The sequence below is a fragment of the Mercenaria mercenaria genome, chromosome 8 (genome assembly GCF_021730395.1).
Source record: "Mercenaria mercenaria strain notata chromosome 8, MADL_Memer_1, whole genome shotgun sequence".
Taxonomy (NCBI): domain Eukaryota; kingdom Metazoa; phylum Mollusca; class Bivalvia; order Venerida; family Veneridae; genus Mercenaria; species Mercenaria mercenaria.
In genome coordinates this window covers 74613263-74634795 of record NC_069368.1, presented here as the reverse complement: position 1 = coordinate 74634795, position 21533 = coordinate 74613263, and the positions used below count along the sequence as shown (strand labels likewise).

General features: G+C 37.4%; 1 protein-coding gene across 1 annotated transcript in view; it reads right to left on the bottom strand.

The window, feature by feature from the left end:
- Positions 1-308: 308 nt before the first annotated feature.
- The window catches only part of LOC123566057 (lon protease homolog, mitochondrial-like), a 48994-nt gene continuing 27769 nt past the window's right edge, over positions 309-21533 (bottom strand). The window contains 11 exon segments of the mRNA XM_053550205.1: positions 309-1456; positions 2207-2371; positions 5000-5211; positions 5650-5815; positions 8715-8855; positions 10100-10216; positions 10730-10852; positions 12850-12936; positions 12938-12993; positions 13279-13405; positions 20513-20651. Coding sequence (XP_053406180.1) covers positions 1295-1456; positions 2207-2371; positions 5000-5211; positions 5650-5815; positions 8715-8855; positions 10100-10216; positions 10730-10852; positions 12850-12936; positions 12938-12993; positions 13279-13405; positions 20513-20651 — 1495 coding nt within the window. The 3' untranslated portion in view covers positions 309-1294.

Genomic DNA, 21533 nt, shown 5'->3' with positions numbered 1-21533 from the left:
CCTCATGCAAGGCTGATTTGTCAAAGATAACTGTTGCCTCACTGAAAGTCAAACTGTCACCTTACTCAAGGTGAAACTGTTTCTGAAAACTGTCACCACACTCAAGGTTAAAATGTTGCAAAGAACTGTCCCCTCACTCAAGGTCAAAGTGCCGGAATGAACTGTGGTTTCGCCCAAAAAACTGTCACAGAGAACTGTTGCATCACTCAAGTTATTAATAGGTGGATAGGTTATATATTAACAGGTTACATGAAGTGAAATTAAGTTGTGTAAATCATACCAGAATTATGCTAAAGAAAACAAAACAATTCATGTTTTAATGTTTTAATATGACATGTATAAATAAACAAAAAATATACTACTTGAATTATCCTCATCCAACATGTGTAACGGAAACTGCAAAGCTGCTATTATTTTGTTAATTTCTTAGACTGTGCACATAGATCCATACAGTTGGTTCTAGTGTTGACTATGTGTCATAAAATACTACAGATCAACTAAAGGAACAAAACCATTCATAAATCTATGATGTACAGGTCCTAAACATGCATGAAGGACAGCAGGGAATGAAAAACGGAGCAGTATATTATTCATGCTGTACCAAGGGTGGCAAAACAGTTGTTATTCACTGGCAGACATGTTAGATCATTCTACTTGTATTTCATATTCAAAAGTAGATCATGATGTTAGTACTTCCTGGCAAAATGTATACAGTGTACAATGTCACTATATTACTAGTTTTAATGTGATGTCACTAAAAAGCAAACTATTTCAATCAAGCTTTTTCTTCATGGTAAAGACAAGGATATACTTAGCATGTGATCTGACAATTGTGTATTTTCCTGTTGGGTAGTCAAGGATATTATGACCCAATATGTAAGTATTACCAGCAGCCAAGGACTTTTAAGCTCTTTAACCGGCTTTAGATACAGGTTTGAGTGTATATTTTCATCTTGACATGATTATCCCAGTCATAATACATTGTGTTGTTTCCAAAATCCTCCCTCTCTAACAATTTTCTATTACACTAATAATAAATTCTTATAAAATAATAAATCATTGCACATAGCATATCAAGGAAACAGTTGTTTAACATCTTAAATCAAAAGCTACACAAGTTACAATTATAAACAAAATACCATCATTTTGTCATTGCCATGAACACCAGAGGCACTGTTCATTTTATATTTTCTGTCTGTTAATCATTAAGCTAACTAATCAGCAAACACAGTTGAAAATATATATTATCCAGCAAATAAATACAGCTCATTCAAACTTGTTCCTTTGACAAACATCAGCTGGGTGGGGAAATATCAGGAAAGACAACACTAAATACATCTGCATATGTGTCAGCATAGTGAACTTCGATTCCTTGTGCAATAAATTCTGGTAAATCAGAAAAGTCTTTACGATTCTCTTCTGGCAGAATAACACACTTCATTCCAGCTCTCTTTGCCTGCAAGATAAAATATTACACAAAATTACAGAAATAAGGTGAGTCTAACCTGTACAGTGCAGCCAGCTAAGGCAGTGACACAATCTGGCTGCTGATGGCAGGTGGCTGTTTAAGACTTGAAAGTAAAAGAAAAAGTCAATTTGAGAAGTAAGCCTGACAAGCTGCTTTAGGCAACTGGCTGCTAAGGTAGGTTCATGGACATTCTTGATACAGGAGCCAGTTAGGGAGGTTCACGAAAATTCTTGATACAGGAGCCACTTAGGGAGGTTCAAGAGAACTGTTGATATGAATCCCACTAATGTGTTACAAGACCAAGACCCAGACCAAGACCCAGACCCAGACCCGACCTGACCAGACAAGACAGTGTAATTATAATAAGCCTTCCAATGGGAGGCTGAAGATCAATAGGATGAAGCCTAGGCCAACATCACTGAAAGCCTATACAGGAAAAAATTTACAGATTGGAATTGCGGTTAAATCTGTACTTTTCTCTTTGTATGTAGTCTCCTTGTACTACATGACTAACTACTATATTATAACAAAGTTATTTCCACAACATTCTTTAAATGTGGTGGAGTTGTCAGTAGCTGGCAGAGAACAGGTTAGAGCTTATGTAAAGCTCTAAAGCACTGGGAATTTATTAGAGAACCTGAAAACAGCTGTTGACAAATGATGCTGAATTTGATTTTTCGAAGCTTTTTTCTGTCTCAGACTGGGCTCTACTGAGAAAGTAAATGACAAAATACTTACAGCTATAACTTTTTCTTTCACTCCACCTATAGGTAATACCTTGCCAGTCAGGGATATTTCACCTGTCATAGCAAGATCTTGTCGACAGGGCTTGTTGAGGCCCAGTGACAATAAAGCTGTTACTATAGTACACCCAGCACTTGGCCCATCTTTTGGTGTTGCTCCCTGTAAATGTAAATACATGTATAGAGAATATAAGAATATTTCATTTTCAACACATTTTATACCAACTTTTCCACTTGCTTTTACTCTATGACAAATAACATCAAGGGTTGTTTGTAAAAGGCATAAGCTCAACTCCCACACCCACTTTGGAAAATTAATCCTTGTGAAAGTATTAACTATTAGATATAATGCAAATCAAGAAAATCTCATTGTTGCACAAACCTTCAACATGTGAAAGGGAAACGGCCATATTTACAAAAATCGGATATGTTCTAAGACTGTGTTTCCGTAACAACCAAGGATAGTATAATTTTAAGACAAACTTTATGTAACAAGAAATGTAACTGATTAATCTAGAACCTACATAATAATTTTGGTTTCAGGTGTGTTTAATCAAACAAACATTTACTTCTATGCACCTAGATATAGAGTACATGTAAAGCTAAGTTTGTTACATGTATAGAGTCATCAATATTTGCAGGTAATTAGAGACATTATAATAACAGCGATCAATCTTTACAGCACATTTATAACGTACCTGTCTATTGGTAAAAAGTGCAACTTTTACAGACACCAGACTTATTAAAAAGTCGAAACAAGTAGGATAATTTTTTTTTACAATCTCACGAATATAAAACGTCACACACATCCTCAATATTTTGAATTTGCTAAATTTTGTTCCAGCGAAAATATGTGCTTTTACAGTACATGTAGTTCCCATTTCAAGGTCACTACAACATATACCTGTAACCTACTGACTAACAAAACAACAGTAAAGTGCAACCAATCGAAAACAGCTGAGGAAGGTCTTTCACTGAATGCTTCAGACAATGTACAGGTTTCTCTATTTTCAGCTCTCAAGCTGAACTACTTAAACACATTTGGCCTCAATATGGCAAGGGACATTTCCTGAGAGTACTAGGTTTTATTTAATGTTCATTTGAAGTTTTGAATTAGAAGATACCACAGTTATCTAATAATATAGACTTCTCTACTTTATGAATATCTTCCCAGCAATTTAGAACAGATGAAGCAGACATCAAGTTAAGCTATTTGACCTTTGACCTCAAAACATGACCTTGATCTTGGACCTATGGACCTGGAATGTGTGCTCCGCATGTCATCTTGATGTGGGTAATATTTTATGCTAGTTTTATGAAAATCTTCCAAGCAGTTTATATGATAAAGACTGTTCACAAATTTAAGCTATTTGACTTTAGACCTCCAAGTGTGTCCTTGAACTTGTCTACAGTGACCTTTGTTGTGCACTCTGCAAGTTGTCCTGGTGAGATAAACAAATGATGTGACTTCTATGAAAATCTTTGAAGCAGTTCAGAAAATATGGACCAGAATTTGAGTTAAGCTATTTCATTTAACCTTCAAATTCAAGTATGACCTACTGACCTGGATTGGTTGCTCTGCAAGATGTCTGGATCAAGTTTACAACTGATACAAGTTCTATGAAAACCTTTTTAAGCAGGGAGCAGACAAAACAGATGGACCAACATACAGATGGACATGCATGACTCAAATATAGCCCACATATAGTTTATATCGTGGGTATAAATACAGAATTTTTGACTGTGGGATTCCTAAGCTAGATGGGTTTTTGTGCATGTTAAATTTTGTCTATAGTGGGGTTTCTGTACAAGATGGGGTTTCTGTGCATGTTGGGTTTTGTCTATGATGGTGTTTCTGTGCATGCTGGGTTTTGTCTATGATTGGGTTCTGTGTTTGGTGGGTTTTGTCTATGATGGTGTTTCTATGTATGCTGGGTTTTGTCTATGATTGGGTTTCTGTGTATGGTGGGTTTTGTCTATGATGGTGTTTCTGTGTATGCTGGGTTTTGTCTATGATGGTGTTTCTGTGTATGCTGGGTTTTGTCTATGATTGGGTTTCTGTGTATGGTGGGTTTTGCCTATGATGGGGTTTCTGTGCATGCTGGGTTTTGTTTATGATTGGGTTTCTGTGTATGGTGGGTTTTGTCTATGATGGTGTTTCTGTGCATGTTGGGTTTTGTCTATGATGGTGTTTCTGTGTATGCTGGGTTTTGTCTATGATTGGGTTTCTGTGTATGGTGGGTTTTGTCTATGATGGGGTTTCTGTGCATGCTAGGTTTTGTCTATGATTGGGTTTCTGTGTATGGTGGTTTTGTCTATGATTGGGTTTCTGTGCATGCTGGGTTTTGTCTATGATGGTGTTTCTGTGCATGCTGGGTTTTGTCTATGATTGGGTTTCTGTGTATGGTGGGTTTTGTCTATGATTGTGTTTCTGTGCATGCTGGGTTTTGTCTATGATTGGGTTTCTGTGTATGGTGGGTTTTGTCTATGATGGGGTTTCTGTGCATGCTGGGTTTTGTCTATGATTGGGTTTCTGTGTATGGTGGGTTTTGTCTATGATGGGGTTTCTGTGCATGTTGGGTTTTGTCTACGGTAGGGTTTCTGTGCAAGATGGGGTTTCTGTGCATATTGGTTTTGTCTATGGTGGAGTTTCTGTGCAAGATTGAGTTTCTGAGCATCTTGGGTTCTGTCTACAGTGGGGTGTCTTTGCAAGATGGGGTTTCTGTACATGGTGGGTTTTTGTGTGGAAGGGGTGCTCTTCTACACTTCTAGAAACATAATGCATTACCTCTGGTACATGGAGATGTACATGTGCCTTCTCTAAAAGCTTGTTTTCAGGATCCAGTTTGTTAAGATAAGATTTAGCATATGTGTATGCCAGTTGTATGCTCTCCTTCATCACATTTCCAAGGTTACCTGTGACCTCAAGGTCACCCGATTCTTTGTTCTCAAGGTCAACTGCCTTCTTCATTACAGTTTCTATGTAGAGTGTTGATCCACCTAAAGGAGAACAAATTGCATCCTTTATTATCAATAGAAAAGATGGAAAAATGTTCCTGGATAGAGAAGATAAAATGTTTTTTTAGTCTGTCATAAGGATTTATATCTATCTACACTCTCCACCCTTGAATTCAAGCCTTGTCTGTCTGTCCTGTCTAAAATAAGAAATCTATATAATACATGTATCAACTGAACAATTTCTGTACCTTGTCTTGTGGCCAATTTTCATGAGTTGTAATATCTCTATACAAGTCATGTATTTTTCAAAACACTTACCAACCAAAGATAATTATTATTCCAGAACCCAGGTATGCCGTAGACAGGAGAAAAATACCATAAACAGTTTTCTTGTACAACTGTTTACAGTCTAGTAATAGCATTAAATTAGCATGGAAAAAAAAACTTCCACAAAAACGTCAATATTTTAATTTCACTTACCCATGGATGTCCATGCTAGCCCGGGCACAACACCAGGTGGCGTAACGGCATACATTCTCTCTCTTGTGAAAAGTGGTTTCCCAACAAAGTCTTGTAAATTATCAAGATCAACAACAATGCTGGATATATCTTCAGATACTATCTTAAGTGCAGCTTTCCTATATATCTGAAATATATATAAATTAATACAGTTGAAACTCGGTATCTCAAACTCACTTATCTCAAATTCCGACTTTCTCAAAAATATTTTAAACAAGAGCTCCGCCAAGCAGGCAATATATGCCCAAAGGGTTACATCAGAGGGTGGGAGCAAAATTTAAAGAACTTCACTGCTGAAGCCCAAAGGACAGGAACAACAAAGGGAAGAAATTCAAAAAACAAGAGCTGTCTCCATAGGATGACACATGCCCCCGATGGCACTTTGAATGAATAGGTGAATAGTTATGGCCGATGTTAAAGTTTAGGACCTTTGACCTACGGAACTGGGTCTTGCGCACGATACGTCGTCTTACTGTGTCACACATTCATGCGTAGTTATTTTAAAATCCATGCATGAATGACAATGATATGGACCGGACACGCCCATCAATGCACTATCATGAAAAATGACCTTTAATGTCTAAGTGTGACCTTGACCTTTGAGCTACGGACCTGGGTCTTGCGTGTGACACGTTGTCTTACTGTGGTACACATTCATGCCAAGTTATTTGAAAATCCATCCATCGATGACAAAAATATGGACCGGACACGCCCATCAATGCACTATCCTTTAACGTCTAAGTGTGACCTTGACCTTTGAGCTACAGACCTGGGTCTTGCGCGCAACACGTCGTCTTACTGTGGTACACATTCATGCCAAGTTATTTGAAAATCCATCCATCGATGACAAAGATATGGACCGGACACGCCCATCAATGCACTATCCTTTAACGTCTAAGTGTGACCTTGACCTTTGAGCTACAGACCTGGGTCTTGCGCGCAACACGTCGTCTTACTGTGGTACACATTCATGCAAAGTTATTTGAAAATCCATCCATCGATGACAAAGATATGGTCCGGACACGCCCATCAACGCACTATCCTTTAACGTCTAAGTGTGACCTTGACCTTTGAGCTACGGACCTGGGTCTTGCGCGCGACAAGTCGTCTAACTGTGGTTCACATTCATGCCAAGTTATTTGAAAATCCATCCACTGATGACAAAGATATGGACCGGACACGCCCATCAATGCACTATCCTTTAATGTCTAAGTGTGACCTTGACCTTTGAGCTACGGACCTGGGTCTTGCGCGCGACATGTCGTCTTACTGTGGTACACATTCATGCCAAGATATTTGAAAATCCATCCATCGATGACAAAGATATGGATCGGACACGAAAATTGCGGACAGACCGACAGACTGACAGACGGTTCAAAAACTATATGCCTCCCTTCGGGGGCATAAAAATCTAAGTCTGCAAAAAAATACTCTAAGTCCACAAAAAAATCCCTACCAGGTACAGGTATGTCAAAATACACCTAGAAATTGAAGGTACCATCCATATTGTACCACGGAAAAGTGGTCTCGGTTTTTCCCTACAGCCAATAATAAAAAAGTTTCAAAATAAGCTATTCATAGTAGCATAAAGGAGAAGTAATTAAGAATTTTTTTATTGTAAGTGAACAAAAAAGGGATCCGCCAAATACAATACCCTACAATGTAAACCACAGCAGTGCAGACACTCATGTACAAAAGACAAACACACACACACACACACACACACACGAACATAACTAACCTTTATGGATAAACAGACAAATAAGATATAACAACACTGTAGGGTACCGCCCAAGACACACAGACACAAAAGTCCTGTCCAAAAAACACGTGCACAAAATATTTAAGTTGAATTTTGGTTATCACGAACTAAAATGCTTGATCCCTTGGAATTTGAGATACCGAGTTTCAACTGTATATTTGATGGAAAAGAAATTCTGTGAAAAGAGGTAGTGCACTGAAAGGGAACATCTTTGTAACAACATGTCAATAGTCTATTTTTAGCATGTAGAAAGGTTTGTGAATATCTTATTAAATGTAATAAATAAAACATTCACCTTCTAGAATAAATGGATAATTTTCAATAAATGATAACAAGAGTGCCAGAATGTCATAATATACGCCCGTCATAACAAAGGGATGTTAATCTTAAAAAAATAAATAAAAGAAATTCTAAGTCCACATAAAAATCCTTACCAGGTAGAGATTGGTCAATATACACCTAACAATTGGATGTAACATGCATGTTGTACCATGGAGAACCATGAGTGGTTCCTGTCTCATGGTGGTGAACGTTTGTGCCAAGTTATATCAAAATCCCTCCATGCATGAAGAAGAAATGATCCGGACAAATTCATTCTTGAATTTGACCTTCGACCTCTAAGTTTGACCTTGACCTTAGACCTAGTGACCTGGTTCTTGCTCATGACACTCCCTCTCATGATAGTTAACATGTGCCAAGTTACATCAAAATACCTCCATTATGAAGAAGATATGCTCCGGACAAAGTTTGTGGACGCTGCCCGCCCACCAGGGGCGTTCACTTAATACATTTCAGACAGGCGTATAAAAATGTTGTACATTGTCATCAGGTAATTATTTCTTTTCTTGCAACATATTATTATTGCTCACTGATGAAATGATTTAACCTTTCTATTCAAGTGTGAAAATCACCTGAATATATCAATGAATGATAACACTTAACTTCAGTGTATGACATAATCTTATGCATAAATACTTTCAATTTGCAAACACAAAAATTTTCAGACACAATGTCTTTTATCAAATTGTCGTGGAGAATATATGCCTCTCCTGGGGTTTGAATTCACTACCCGTGATTTGTAGATGTGCGCTATTCCTATTGACTTAAGAAGGAAGACACCTTACTCATTTTTATCTTCAAAGTAAAAATCAATCAATTCATATCCAATGAATAACCCTTTCTTACTTAACAAAAATTGTTATGCCCGAAATTAAAATCATTCCACAGGACCACTTCATAGCAAGGCAATGACAATATATGTTACCTTTTCAACATGTTTTTGAAGATTCCTCACACCACTTTCCCGACAATAACATTTGATGAGCTCTTGCATGGCATGCTGGGATATTGTCACCTGGTCTGACTTGATACCTGTATGCTCTTGGGCTTGTGGTATAAGATATCTCTATGTAAATAAAAACATTGAAAACACTAAAGTCAAATTTCATCTCATGTCTGAACTAGATGAGTGTCCATAAAATAAAAACAACATTAAATTCAAGTACGGGGAGACTTTTTATGGCCTCCACAAGGCACTTAAAGATTGCTATTGTGATAGATAATAAAATCTATATGGAGATCCCTTGGAAGCATAGAATGCAACCAAGAAGAACTAGAAAATGCTTTTGTAAAAAAGCGCATGTCTCCCCCTATGCAAAGTCCTATACGCAAGAAGTCAATAGGGGTCAGGAGCGAAAGTCAAAGAGACACTGATGGTTGGCTGCAATAAGGATCATCTACTTGGCATGTCCAGTCATCCCGCTAAATTTCAACACTCCTGGCCTAGTGGTTCTCAAGTCACTGTTCAGGCTCCTGTGACCCTGACCTTTGATCAAGTGACCTCAAAATAAATAGGGGTCATCTACTCTGCATGTCCAATCATCCTATTAAGTTTCAACATTGTAGGTCAAGTGCTTTTCAAGTTATTTCCAAAAAATGATTTTACATGAACAGGCCACTGTGACCTTGACCTTTAATAGACTGACCCCAAAATCAATAGGGGTCATCTACTCTGCATGTTCAATCATCCTATGAAGTTTCAACATTCTGGGTCAAGTGGTTCTCAAGTTATTCATCGGAAATGGTTTTCAATGTTCAAGCCCCTGTGACCTTGACCTTTAACGGAGTGACCCCAAAATCAATAGGGGTCATCTACTCTTCATGACCAATCATCCTATGAAGTTTCAACATTCTGGGTCAAGTGGTTCTCTAGTTATTGATCGGAAATGGTTTTCAATGTTCAGGCCCCTGTGACCTTGACCTTTGACGGAGTGACCCCAAAAACAATAGGGGTCGTCTACTCCAGCAGCCCTACAACCCTATGAAGTTTGAAGGTTCTAGGTCAAATGGTTCTCCAGTTATTGCTTGGAAATGAAGTGTGACGTACGGACGGACAGACGGAAGGACGGACAGACGGACGGACGGACGGAAAGGGCAAAAACAATATGTCTCCTGGGGGAGACATAATAATAGCAGACTCGGTTTGGTTCAGTCCACAGGTATTCATGAGAGGTAATGGAAAGTGCAACACCCCTCAAAATCAAACCAACTTTTTCCTAGTATACAGAAAGAGTAGGTCTTGAATTATGTATTATTTCATTGTACGCGTGTTTTTTAGTTAATATAGAATGTTCTGACCTAGTATATTACCTCAGCTATAGCCAATTTCTCCTCTGCAACATACCCCGACACATCTATAAGTTCCATCCTATCTTTCAATGGTTCTGGTATTGTATCTATAATATTGGCCGTACAGATGAACAGTACCTATAATATAAAAAGTCTTCAGTGTGAAGCACAGTAGCATGCAAAAATAATACAAGATATCCATCATTTTTTGCATGAAGGAAACAAAATTTATTTTTATTTTGGATGTGTATGCACAATTATTCAGCACTGTATGATATTTTAACACTTACGAAATATATAAAAGACTACACACAACCTATTTAAAATCGAGAACGGGCACAGAGGTCCAGTGGTAACACTGTCTGACTACAAAAGCAGGGGTGGTGATTTCAAACTCTTGCTCCTCCCACTAAAAATTACTAACGTTGGGATAAGTATCCCGTGTATGGGTGCTTTACACCTGGCATGTTAAAGAACCAGGTAAGCTTCTTGAACTGGAGGGTGTTCTGCATCTTGCACTATCCTCCTACTAACAGTCTTCTGGAGGAGTCGCCCATATGGGTTACCAATGGCAACTATAAATAAGCTTACATACAAATAAACACTAGTCTATTTAAACTATAGTTACTTTATCATAGTTAATGTATTTACCTTTGACAGATCAACATTCACATCCAGATAGTGATCGAGGAAGTTGGCATTCTGTTCAGGATCCAGTAATTCTAACAAGGCTGAAGCTGGATCACCTTGGTAACCCTTGCCAATTTTGTCAACCTGTTGTATACAAGGGATTATAGTTAACAAAAAAAATTGGTGCAATCTTTGTCTCAACTATTACAAGTTTTTGTACATATATTTGGAAGAAATTGCAGTGAAGATTATGCCTGCAATATACAAATTTCTTGGATTAACTAGAATTATTGAAATAATTGTAAGAACACCTTTTATCTACTATTGCTCACTTATTACAGAAACAATAGTTGTCGCAGAAAAACGTGTGCTCAACTAAGTTGATTGTTGATAGTGAAATAGGGCATATCTGAAGAAACTAGAGCTATCACTGAAGTGATTGATGCAGGGGTTCTATTTGACCTGGGACCCCGGGTCCGGACCCGGGAGATTTTCAAAAGACGCTCAAAGGACTCGGCATGATAATTGCCTGTGCGTCACTCGGGACCCGGAGGCATTTTCCTTTGATAATCCTTCCTCTTACCATTCATTTCCTACTGTAACAGTAAAACCATGTCCACGATAAACACGTGTATTCAAAGTAAACACTCGCAGTCATGCCCTCCTGCCTTTGATCTTCTGCTAAATCCCGCCCTTTATCCTGTGGACATGCCTGGCTGATTTTTCTTTATCAGCAAGTTACGTCATGGCGAGTGCACATAGGTAATGAGAATCAATGAAGTGTTAAGATTAATTAATAAAGCGTATTGATTGTGTACTGTCAAAAAGGGGCCAATTATTAAATTATCTGTATTAAAGCGACCAGCTGATTACAAGCAGTGAAAAGTGCCTGCAAGATTTCTTCATAAAACTTTAATTAGACCATTGTTTAGTGATCAAACCTTAATTTCAACAAGAAAATCCACAAATTTTAATGAATTTGGAAAGCAAAAATAAGTTTAAAATGTCCGTTCACGATTCTAATTACACCCGATGACATACGCAATTTTTCCAAAATTCACTGAAAAAAACTGACTTTCAATGCAATTTTCAATGAAAAGTAGCATCATTATTTGAGGAACAATCTCAGGTTTACCTAAGTGGACCAAGTTAAGTGAACAAAAACAACATTCAGATGACATTCCGAAAGTGTACCAGTATCCGGATAGTACGTTTTTGATACATATTTACATACTGATAGTACGTTTTTGATACATATTTACAGAGTGTTTTACTTTGTATCGACGTGTTTGGACAGGACTCCTGTATTTTGGAAAAGGACCCTTCAAAATATGGACCCAAGGGTCCTGGGACTCTTGGGTTTTCAGGTCTAGTGGAACCCCTGTTGATGGCCCCCCTCCCCCATGTGGATAATGATGTGGGACAAGTTAAATCTAATCAGTAAAAACAGAGGTAGAGTGAAAGTGCATGATGCAGCTGCAAGGAAACATTAACCAGATGCTATGTTTAAGGGGACATAATCCATGAATCTAAAGGGATATAATTCATATACTTCAGCCAAATTAAAATTGCACCTTGAGACATATTGAGTGATGATGTGGATTAACATTTCTAAGTTTGTATCAAATCCTTTTAATAATAACAGAGAGGGTGAAGTGCATCAAATCCTATGTTAAAAGGGGGCATAACTCATACAATATTGATACAAGAGTTATGAATCTTAAGTCATGATACAGATGGTGATGTTAAACAACTGTCTTTAAGTTTAAAAAAGTAATAACAGACAGAGATAAGGTGAAAGCTTATCAAAATTTTCACCAAGACGTGGATGCAGATGCCTGGATGAGTAGGACAGTCCTCCACATAGTTACTTCATATAGTGAAGCTAAAAACACTGTTTTGAAAGCTTTGTTGATATGACATAATTATCTACTTCTCGCATGAATTCATTTGATTTTATTGTTACAGTTAATTTATAAAAAGTAACTTTAATATGTTTCATATATTAAAGGGCAGAAATTAAAATGTAAAGTACTTTTTATAAACATTGTGTTTAACATGTAATATGAGTGACATGCATAATAGACGAAGCCTAACAGAAGGATAAACTACCCTGATTCTCACAGATTAAAACAACACACCTCATCAATAAGCACCAGTGGATTCTCAGTTTTTGTTTTCTTCAAACACTGGATCATTTTTCCTGGCATAGCACCAACAATTGTACGAACGATGACCTTTGATCTCTGCAACATCTGTCATTTCCCAACATGGATCGAAAATCACTGCGAAAACCATATCATGCAGGTTACTGTGATTAGCTACATTTAGTACCTGAAGACTTGTCAGGCAATGTAGTATAACATGGAAAAATCTCATATTATCAATAGTTCAAATATATATAAAAAAAATTCAACACATTGCATTCTTTTTAGATATTTTATCTGTATTTTTTCAAATACCTTAATTAAGAACCAAAGAAAAAAATTTACATCACACCATACTGAGCTATTGCAAACTTCAAGGATAGTTATTATGTGCACTTCTTCAGTCTCATGGAAACAAATGACATACTTCTCTATTCAGAGCTCTGGCTATAGATCTAGCAATACTGGTTTTTCCCACTCCCGGTGGACCATGGAAACACAGAATCTTGCCTTGTGTACTCCCCTTCAGTTGACTTACAGCAATAAATTCCTGTGCAACAACAGAAATAACTAAATAATTTGCCATATATTACATAGAGGATATTACATGACTTTCTTTACAAACTGAAGTTATTAAACCAGTTAAATAAAATAATAAAATTTGAGGCTCTGCCAAGCATTTTATCAATTTTTATTAACAAGTTTAATTAATTTAATGTTGAAAGACACAAATTAAATATTCTTTAAATTTAATAAGATGTACCGGCAAGCTTTTTTTGCTGAAACATCAAAATTTTGTCTTTTTTACCTATTATAAACCAAGTCAATTTGACCAACATCTCCTATTCCAGTACTTAAAACAATGTCAACGTCAAAGCTTTATTATACTAGTGTAATATCATATTCATGTAATGGCTTTATTTCACTCCCACAATGTCAAACATGTGAAATATTCAGCATCTGACAATGTAATATATAATAACTGGCAAAACATTTTGAAAATCAGACAATAAATAAACAAGAGGACCATGATGGTCCTGAATCGCTCACCTCTTCCCACATGACCCAGTTTTGAGTATGACGTCGTTCTTTCTATTATTTGACATAGTGACCTAGTTTCTGAGCTCATGTGACCCAGTTTTGAACTTGACCTAGATATTATCAAGATAAAAATTCTGACCAATTTTCATGAAGATCCATTGAAAAATATGGTCTCTAGAGAGGTCACAAGGTTTTTCTATTATTTGACCTATTGACCTATTTTTCGAAGGTACGTGACCCTGATTTGAACCTGACCTAGATATCATCAAGCTGAACATTCTCACTAATTTTCTTGAAGATCTCATGAAACATATGGCCTCTAGAGAGGTCACAAGGTTTTTCTATTTTTATACCTACTGGCCTAGTTTTTGACCGCACGTGACCCAGTTTCGAAACTGACCTAAATATCATCAAGGTGAACATTCAGATCAATTTTCATGAAGATCCATTGAAAAAAATGGCCTCTAGAGAGGTCAAAAGATTTAAATAATTTTAGACCTACTGACCTAGTTTTTGACCGCAGTTGACCCAGTTTCAAACTTGACCTAGATATCATCAAGATGAACATTCAGACCAACTTTCATACAGATCCCATGAAAAGTATGGCCTCTAGAGAGGTCACAAGGTTTTTTTATTATTTGACCTACTGACCTAGTTTTTTATGGCACGTGACCAAGTTTCAAACTTGACCTAGATATCATCAAGGTGAACATTCTGACCAATTTTTATGGAGAGGTCACAAGGTTTTTCTATGTTTAGACCTACTGACCTAGATTTTGACCGCACATGACCCTGTTTCGAACTTGACCTAGATATCATCAAGATGAACATTCAGACCAATTTTCATACAGATCCCATGAAAAATATGGCCTCTAGAGAGGTCACAAGGTTTTTCTATTATTCGACCTACTGACCTAGTTTTTGAGGGCACGTGACCCACTTTCGAACCTGACCTAGATATCATCAAGATGAACATTCAGATTAACTTTCATACAGATCCCATGAAAAATATGGCCTCTAGAGAGGTCTCAAGGTTTTTCTATTATTTGACCTACTGACCTAGATTTTGATGGCACGTGACCCACTTTCAAACCTGACCTAGATATCATTAAGATGAACGTTCTGACCAATTTTCATGAAGATTTCATGAAATATATGGCCTCCAGAGAGGTCACAAGGTTTTTTTAATTTTAGACCTACTGACCTAGTTTTTGATCGCACATGACCCAGTTTCGAACTTGACCTAGATATCATCAAGATGAATATTCAGACCAACTTTCATACAGATCCCATGAAAAATATGGCCTCTAGAGAGGTCAAAAGGTTTTTCTATTATTGACCTACTTACCTAGTTTTTGATGGCATGTGACCCAGTTTCGAACTTGACCTAGATATCATCAAGGTGAACGTTCTGACCAATTTTCATGAAGATCTTTTGAAATATATGGCCTCTAGAGAGGTCACAAGGTTTTTCTATTTTTAGACCTACTGACCTAGTTTTTGATGGCACGTGACCCAGTTTGGACCTTGACCTAGAATTTACCAAGATGAACATTCTGACCACTTTCATCAAGATCCCATGAAAACTGTGACCTCTAGAGATGTCACAAGGAAAAGTTTACGCACGTACGACTGAAGCCGAACGCTGCGCGATCACAAAAGCTCACCTTGTCACTTTGTGACTGGTGAGCTAAAAAGATACGGCAATTTAAATATTATCAATTAATTAAACAGCGGCCATTTTGGGCACAGTAATGTCATCATCATTTCCTTATATGGGCATTACCAAACACTGTATTAATGGCAAAATTATGTTAAAAACAATTAAACATGTAGCTTAAATTTAAGGTATACACTTTTACACACATGCTAAGGCTCATATTATATCATGGCCCACAAAATATGTTTCTCTTAGTTGTTATTCACTGATTTTCCATATATGGTTATTTCCATATAAGGAAAGAATAATGATGTCGCTGTGCCCACAATGGCTGCCATTTGAGTTCCTAGATGCTATTTAAATGGCTATATCATTTTTGTTTGTAGTCCGATTTGGATACTTTTTTCATCAGTGTTAATGTTTCACCTGGTTCTTTCTAATAAACAAAGAGGACCATGATGGTCCTGAATCGCTCACCTGTCCCTACATGACCCAGTTTTGAACTGAGTATGACGTCGTTTTTCATATTATTTGACATAGTGACCTAGTTTTTGAGCGCATGTGACCCAGTTTCGAACTTGACCTAGATATCATCAAGGTGAACATTCAGACCAATTTTCATGAAGATCCATGGAAAAAAATGGCCTCTAGAGAGGTCAAAAGGTTTTTCTATTTTTAGACATACTGACCTTTTTTTGATCGCAGTTGACCCAGTTTCAAACTTGACCTAGATATCACCAAGATGAACATTCAGACAAACTTTCATACAAATCCCATGAAAAATATGGCCTCTAGAGAGGTCACAATGTTTTTTTATTATTTGACCTACTGACCTAGTTTTTGACCGCACGTGACCCAGTTTCGAACTTGACCTAGATATCATCAAGGTGAACATTCTGACTAACTTTCATGAAGATCCATTGAAAAGTATGGCCTCTAGAGAGGTCACAGGGTTTTTCTATTTTTAGAGCTACTGACCTAGTTTTTGACCCAGTTTCAGACCTGACCTAGATATCAAGAAGATGAACATTCAGACCAACTTTCATACAGATCCCATGAAAAATATGGCCTCTAGAGAGGTCACAAGGTTTTTTTATTATTTGACCTACTGGCCTAGTTTTTGAAGGCACGTTACCCAGTTTCGAACTTGACCTAGATATCATCAAGGTGAACATTCTGACTAACTTTCATGAAGATCCATTGAAAAGTATGGCCTCTAGAGAGGTCACAATGTTTTTCTATTTTTAGACCTACTGACCTAGTTTTGGACCGCACATGACCCAGTTTCGAACTTGACCTAGATATCATCAAGATGAACATTCAGACCAACTTTCATAAAGATCCCATGAAAAATGTGACCTCTAGAGTGGTCACAAGCAAAAGTTTACGCACACACGCACGGACGACGGACGCTGCACGATCACAAAAGCTCACCTTGTCACTTTGTGACATGTGAGCTAAAAATGTTGCCAAATGTTGCATATTCCCCTTTACTATCATTTACAGAAGAAAGAACTCCTATAATAAAGAGAATTTTTTTTTCTATTTAACCTGTGACCATTGGCCATGACCTTGGCCTTTACTACACATGACTTCGGGGAGGATTCTTCATTTTGTTTCAATAGGATGAACATCTGAGCAAAATTATAATACAAGAGGGTCATGATGACCCTGTATCGCTCACCTGAGTAATATGAGCCACATGTTTCAAATGGCAAGCTGATGCTAAAATATTAAGAAGGTAGGTCAGTAGGTCACATTCATGGTAACTGAAAGTCAGTTTTAAGATTGGTGTGTAAAACTGTACATGGCATCCAAATTCTAAGGCTGTGTTTTAAAAAACAAGAAAGTAGGTCAGTAGGTCAAGGTCACAGTCAAGTGATCCCTAATCGCTTTGGGTCATCAGGTAATTATGATTAAACAGTCTAGGAAATATGATCTGAAAATTTTTGAAGTATTTTTTCCTGTATAACTCATAATTATAACAAATGACCCCCAGGGCGGAGCCTCTTTTTACCCAAGGGGCATAATTTGAACAAACTTGGTAGAGATCTACCAGGCCATGCTACATACCAAATATCAAAGGCCTAGGCCTTGAACTTTCAGACAAAAAGATCTTTTTTTTTTTTCCTATATAAGCCTATGTTAAACTTGGTACCCTAGGGCAGGGCCTCTTTTCACCCCAGGGGCATAATTTGAATAATTTTGGTAGAGAAACTCTAGGAAAGGCAACATACCAAATATCAAAAGCATAGGCCTTGCAGTTTCAGGCAAGAAGATTTTTAAATTTTTTTCCTATATGTCTTTGTAAAACTTGAGACCCCCGGGGCAGGGTCTCTTTTCACCCCATGGATATAATTTGAATAATTTTGGTAGAGGACCACAAGGCAATGCTACATACAAAATATCAAAGGCCTAGGTCTTGTGGTTTTAGACAAGAAGATTTTTTTAAGCTTTTTACTATACAAGTCTATGTAAATCTTGTGACCCCTGGGGCAGGGCCTCTTTTCACCCCAGGGGCATAATTTGAACAATCTTCATAGGAACTTAAGATGACGTAACATGCCAAATATCAAGACTTTCTGCCTTGCAGTTTTGGACAAGAAGATTTTTTAAGTTTTTCCTTTCGGTTGCCATGGCAACCAGAGTTCTGCATGGAAATAAATTCTTTGAACAATTTTGAAAGGGGACAACCCAAGGATCATTCCTGTGAAGTTTGGTGTAATTCTGCCCAGTGGTTTTCAAGAAGGTTTTTTTAGAAAATGTTGACGGACGGATGGACGATGGATGGCACACGTCGCACAACACACGACGGACAACGGACACTGAGCGGTCACATAAGCTCACCATGAGCCTTCAGGTCAGGGGAATTAAAAAAAATATCAATATAGACGATAGACGACCAAACAGCATTGTTATATGTCTAACTTCAGTTCACAACAGGGAACAAAAATTTAACAAGAGATCACAGAGTGATCTTGGCGCCCACCAATGTGCCATTTTTGAGTGTTCCAAATTTCAAGACTTACTGACTACCTCAAGGTCAAATTTCATTTCCGTACACAACACTGTGCATGTGGTCCAAATTCGAAAGCTGTAGCTTGAGAAATGTGAAAGTAGGTCACTAGGTCAATGTCAAGGTCAAAGTTTGTTTCGGTACACAATCCTATGCATGTGGTCTAAATTTGAAGCCAGTAGCTACAGAAATGTGAAAGTAGGTCACTAGGTCAATCTTAAGGTCAAAGTTCATTTCGGTACACAAAACTATGCAAGTGGTCCAAATTTGAAGGCTGTAGCTTGAGAAATGTAAAAGTAGGTCACTAGGTCAACATCAAGGTCAAATTCTATTTCGGAATACAAAACTATGCATGTGGTCCAAATTTGAAGCCTGTACCTTAAAAATGTGAAAGTAGGTCACTAGGTCAATGTAAAGGTCAAAGTTCATTTCGGTATACAAAACTATGCAAGTGGTCCAAATTTGAAGGCTATAGCTTGAGAAATGTAAAAGTAGGTCACTACGTCAAAATCAAGGTCAAATTTTATTTCGGAATACAAAACTATGCATGTGGTCCAAATTTGAAGCCTGTACCTTAAAAATGTGAAAGTAGGTCACTAGGTCAATGTGAAGGTCAAGGTTTTTTTCGGTACACAAAACTATGCATGTGGTCCAAATTTGAAGGCTGTAGCTTGCGAAATGTGAAAGTAGGTCACTAGGTCAAAATCAATGTCAAATTTCATTTTGAAACACGGAACTATGCATACGGTCCAAATTTGAAGCCTGTACCTTCAAAAATGTGAAAGTAGGTCACTAGGTCAAAATCAAGGTCAAAGTTTTTTCCAGTGCACAAAACTATGCATGTGGTCCAAATTTGAAGGCTGTAGCTTGAGAAATGTGAAAGTAGGTCACTAGGTCAAAATCAAGGTCAACTCATGTCAAGGTTCATCTTGCCACTCAAAATATACATGTGGTCCAAATTTGAAGGCTGTAGCTACAGAAATGTGAAAGTAGGTCACTAGGTCAAAATCAAGGTCAACTCATGTCAAGGTTCATCTTGCCACTCAAAAATATACATGTGGTCCAAATTTGAATGTTGTAGTTATTGACAAGAACATTTTAAAAGCTTCTCCCTATATAAGTCTATATGAACCATGTGACCCCTGGGGCGGGGCCATTTTTGACCCTAGGGCGATAATTTGAACAAACTTGGTAGAGATCCACTAGATGATGCTACATTACAAGTATCAAAGCCTTAGGCTTTGTGGTTTGGACAAGAAGATTTTCAAAGTTTTTCCTTATATAAGTCTATGTAAACCATATGAACCCCAGGGCGGGGCCATATTTGACCCTAGGGGTATAATATGAATAATCTTAGTTGAAGACCACTAGATGATGTCACATACAAAATATCAAAGCCCTAGGCCCTGTGGTTTTGGACAAGGGGTTATTCAAAGTTTTTCCCTATATAAGTCATTATAAACTATGTGACCCCCAGGGCGGGGCCATATTTGACCCCAGAGAAATAATTTGAATCATCTTGGTAGAGGACCACTAGATGATGCTTCAAACCAAATATCAAAGCCCTGGGCTCTGTGGTTTTGGATAAGAAGGTTTTCAAAGTTTTTCCCTATATAAATCTATGTAAAATATAGAAATAAACAAAGGGCCATAACTCACTCATAAATTGTTGAACCAGTCTGATTTTCAGGGGGACACAACTAGGGTACCAATACATCATTCTGACAAAGTTTGGTCAAAATCCCCCCAGTAGTTTCTGAGGAGATGCGATAACGAGAAATTGTTAACGGACGGACGGACGGACGGACGGACGGAATGACGGACCACGGACGCAGAGTGATTTTAATAGCCCACCATCTGATGATGGTGGGCTAATAAAGGTCATGTATAGGCAAACTACATTTATACACAGACCCACAAAAACTCCCCTTCAGTCTTACCAATATTCTCTTTTTCACGTCTTCCATGCCATAATGATCTTCCTCCAGTATATCTTTAGCCTGTTTCAGATCCAAATTTTCCTCACTATATTTTCCCCAGGGAAGATTGGTTAACCAGTCTAGGTAATTCCTGGTAACACTGTAACAGAACCAAATCCTCTCAATGAAATATTCCATAAAAACAAGTCCCTAAGTATTCTATTACACAATATACATGTACCAACTGAACAAGAACTACAGTTCAACTTCGTTCCTACAAACTCACAGAGCTCATGGGGATTTAAGTCATGTGTAGTTCTAGCCTACATGGTTTCCATTAGAATGTCATATGAGCCGCACCATGAGAAAACCAACATATTGCATTTGCGACCAGCATGGATCCAGACCAGACTGCGAATCTGCACAGCCTGGTCAGGATCCATACTGGCTAACGGTTTCTCTAATTGCAATAGGCTTTGAAAGCAAACAGCCAGGATCCTGACCAGACTGCGGCTCATATATAGTTTAGTCAGACTTACCAGAGAAACATGTAGATCTATGGCCTTTAAGATGTATTCCATATTATATTAAGTATATTAATTAAGGAATGTATAAGAAAACACAGAGGCGACTACTGATTTTATTACACTTATGCTATATTTAACACATCAGTAAAAGCAATCATTTCATAAGATGTGTAAAAGTCAAATTATTTCATAAACTCTTAAGGAAACATGTTAGTCTTAAAATTGTATGTGTTAAATGTACCCAGTTTCATTGGTAAATATGTTAGGGATAAGGAATTGTATTTATCTGAAAAAGTCAGTATGAAATTCTTTTTAATTGTATACTAATTAACCCTTTGTGTTTTAATAATTACAAAGTATTTAACATTGAAAAAAACATCAAATAATGTGGTGATCAAATATCACTTAGTTGTACACAACATAAATGCCAACTTCAATAGGTGTAAATGTATTTCACTCCCATAATGTGAAAACTAATTGTCAATAATTTCGATTCGACATGCACCTTCTGTAGT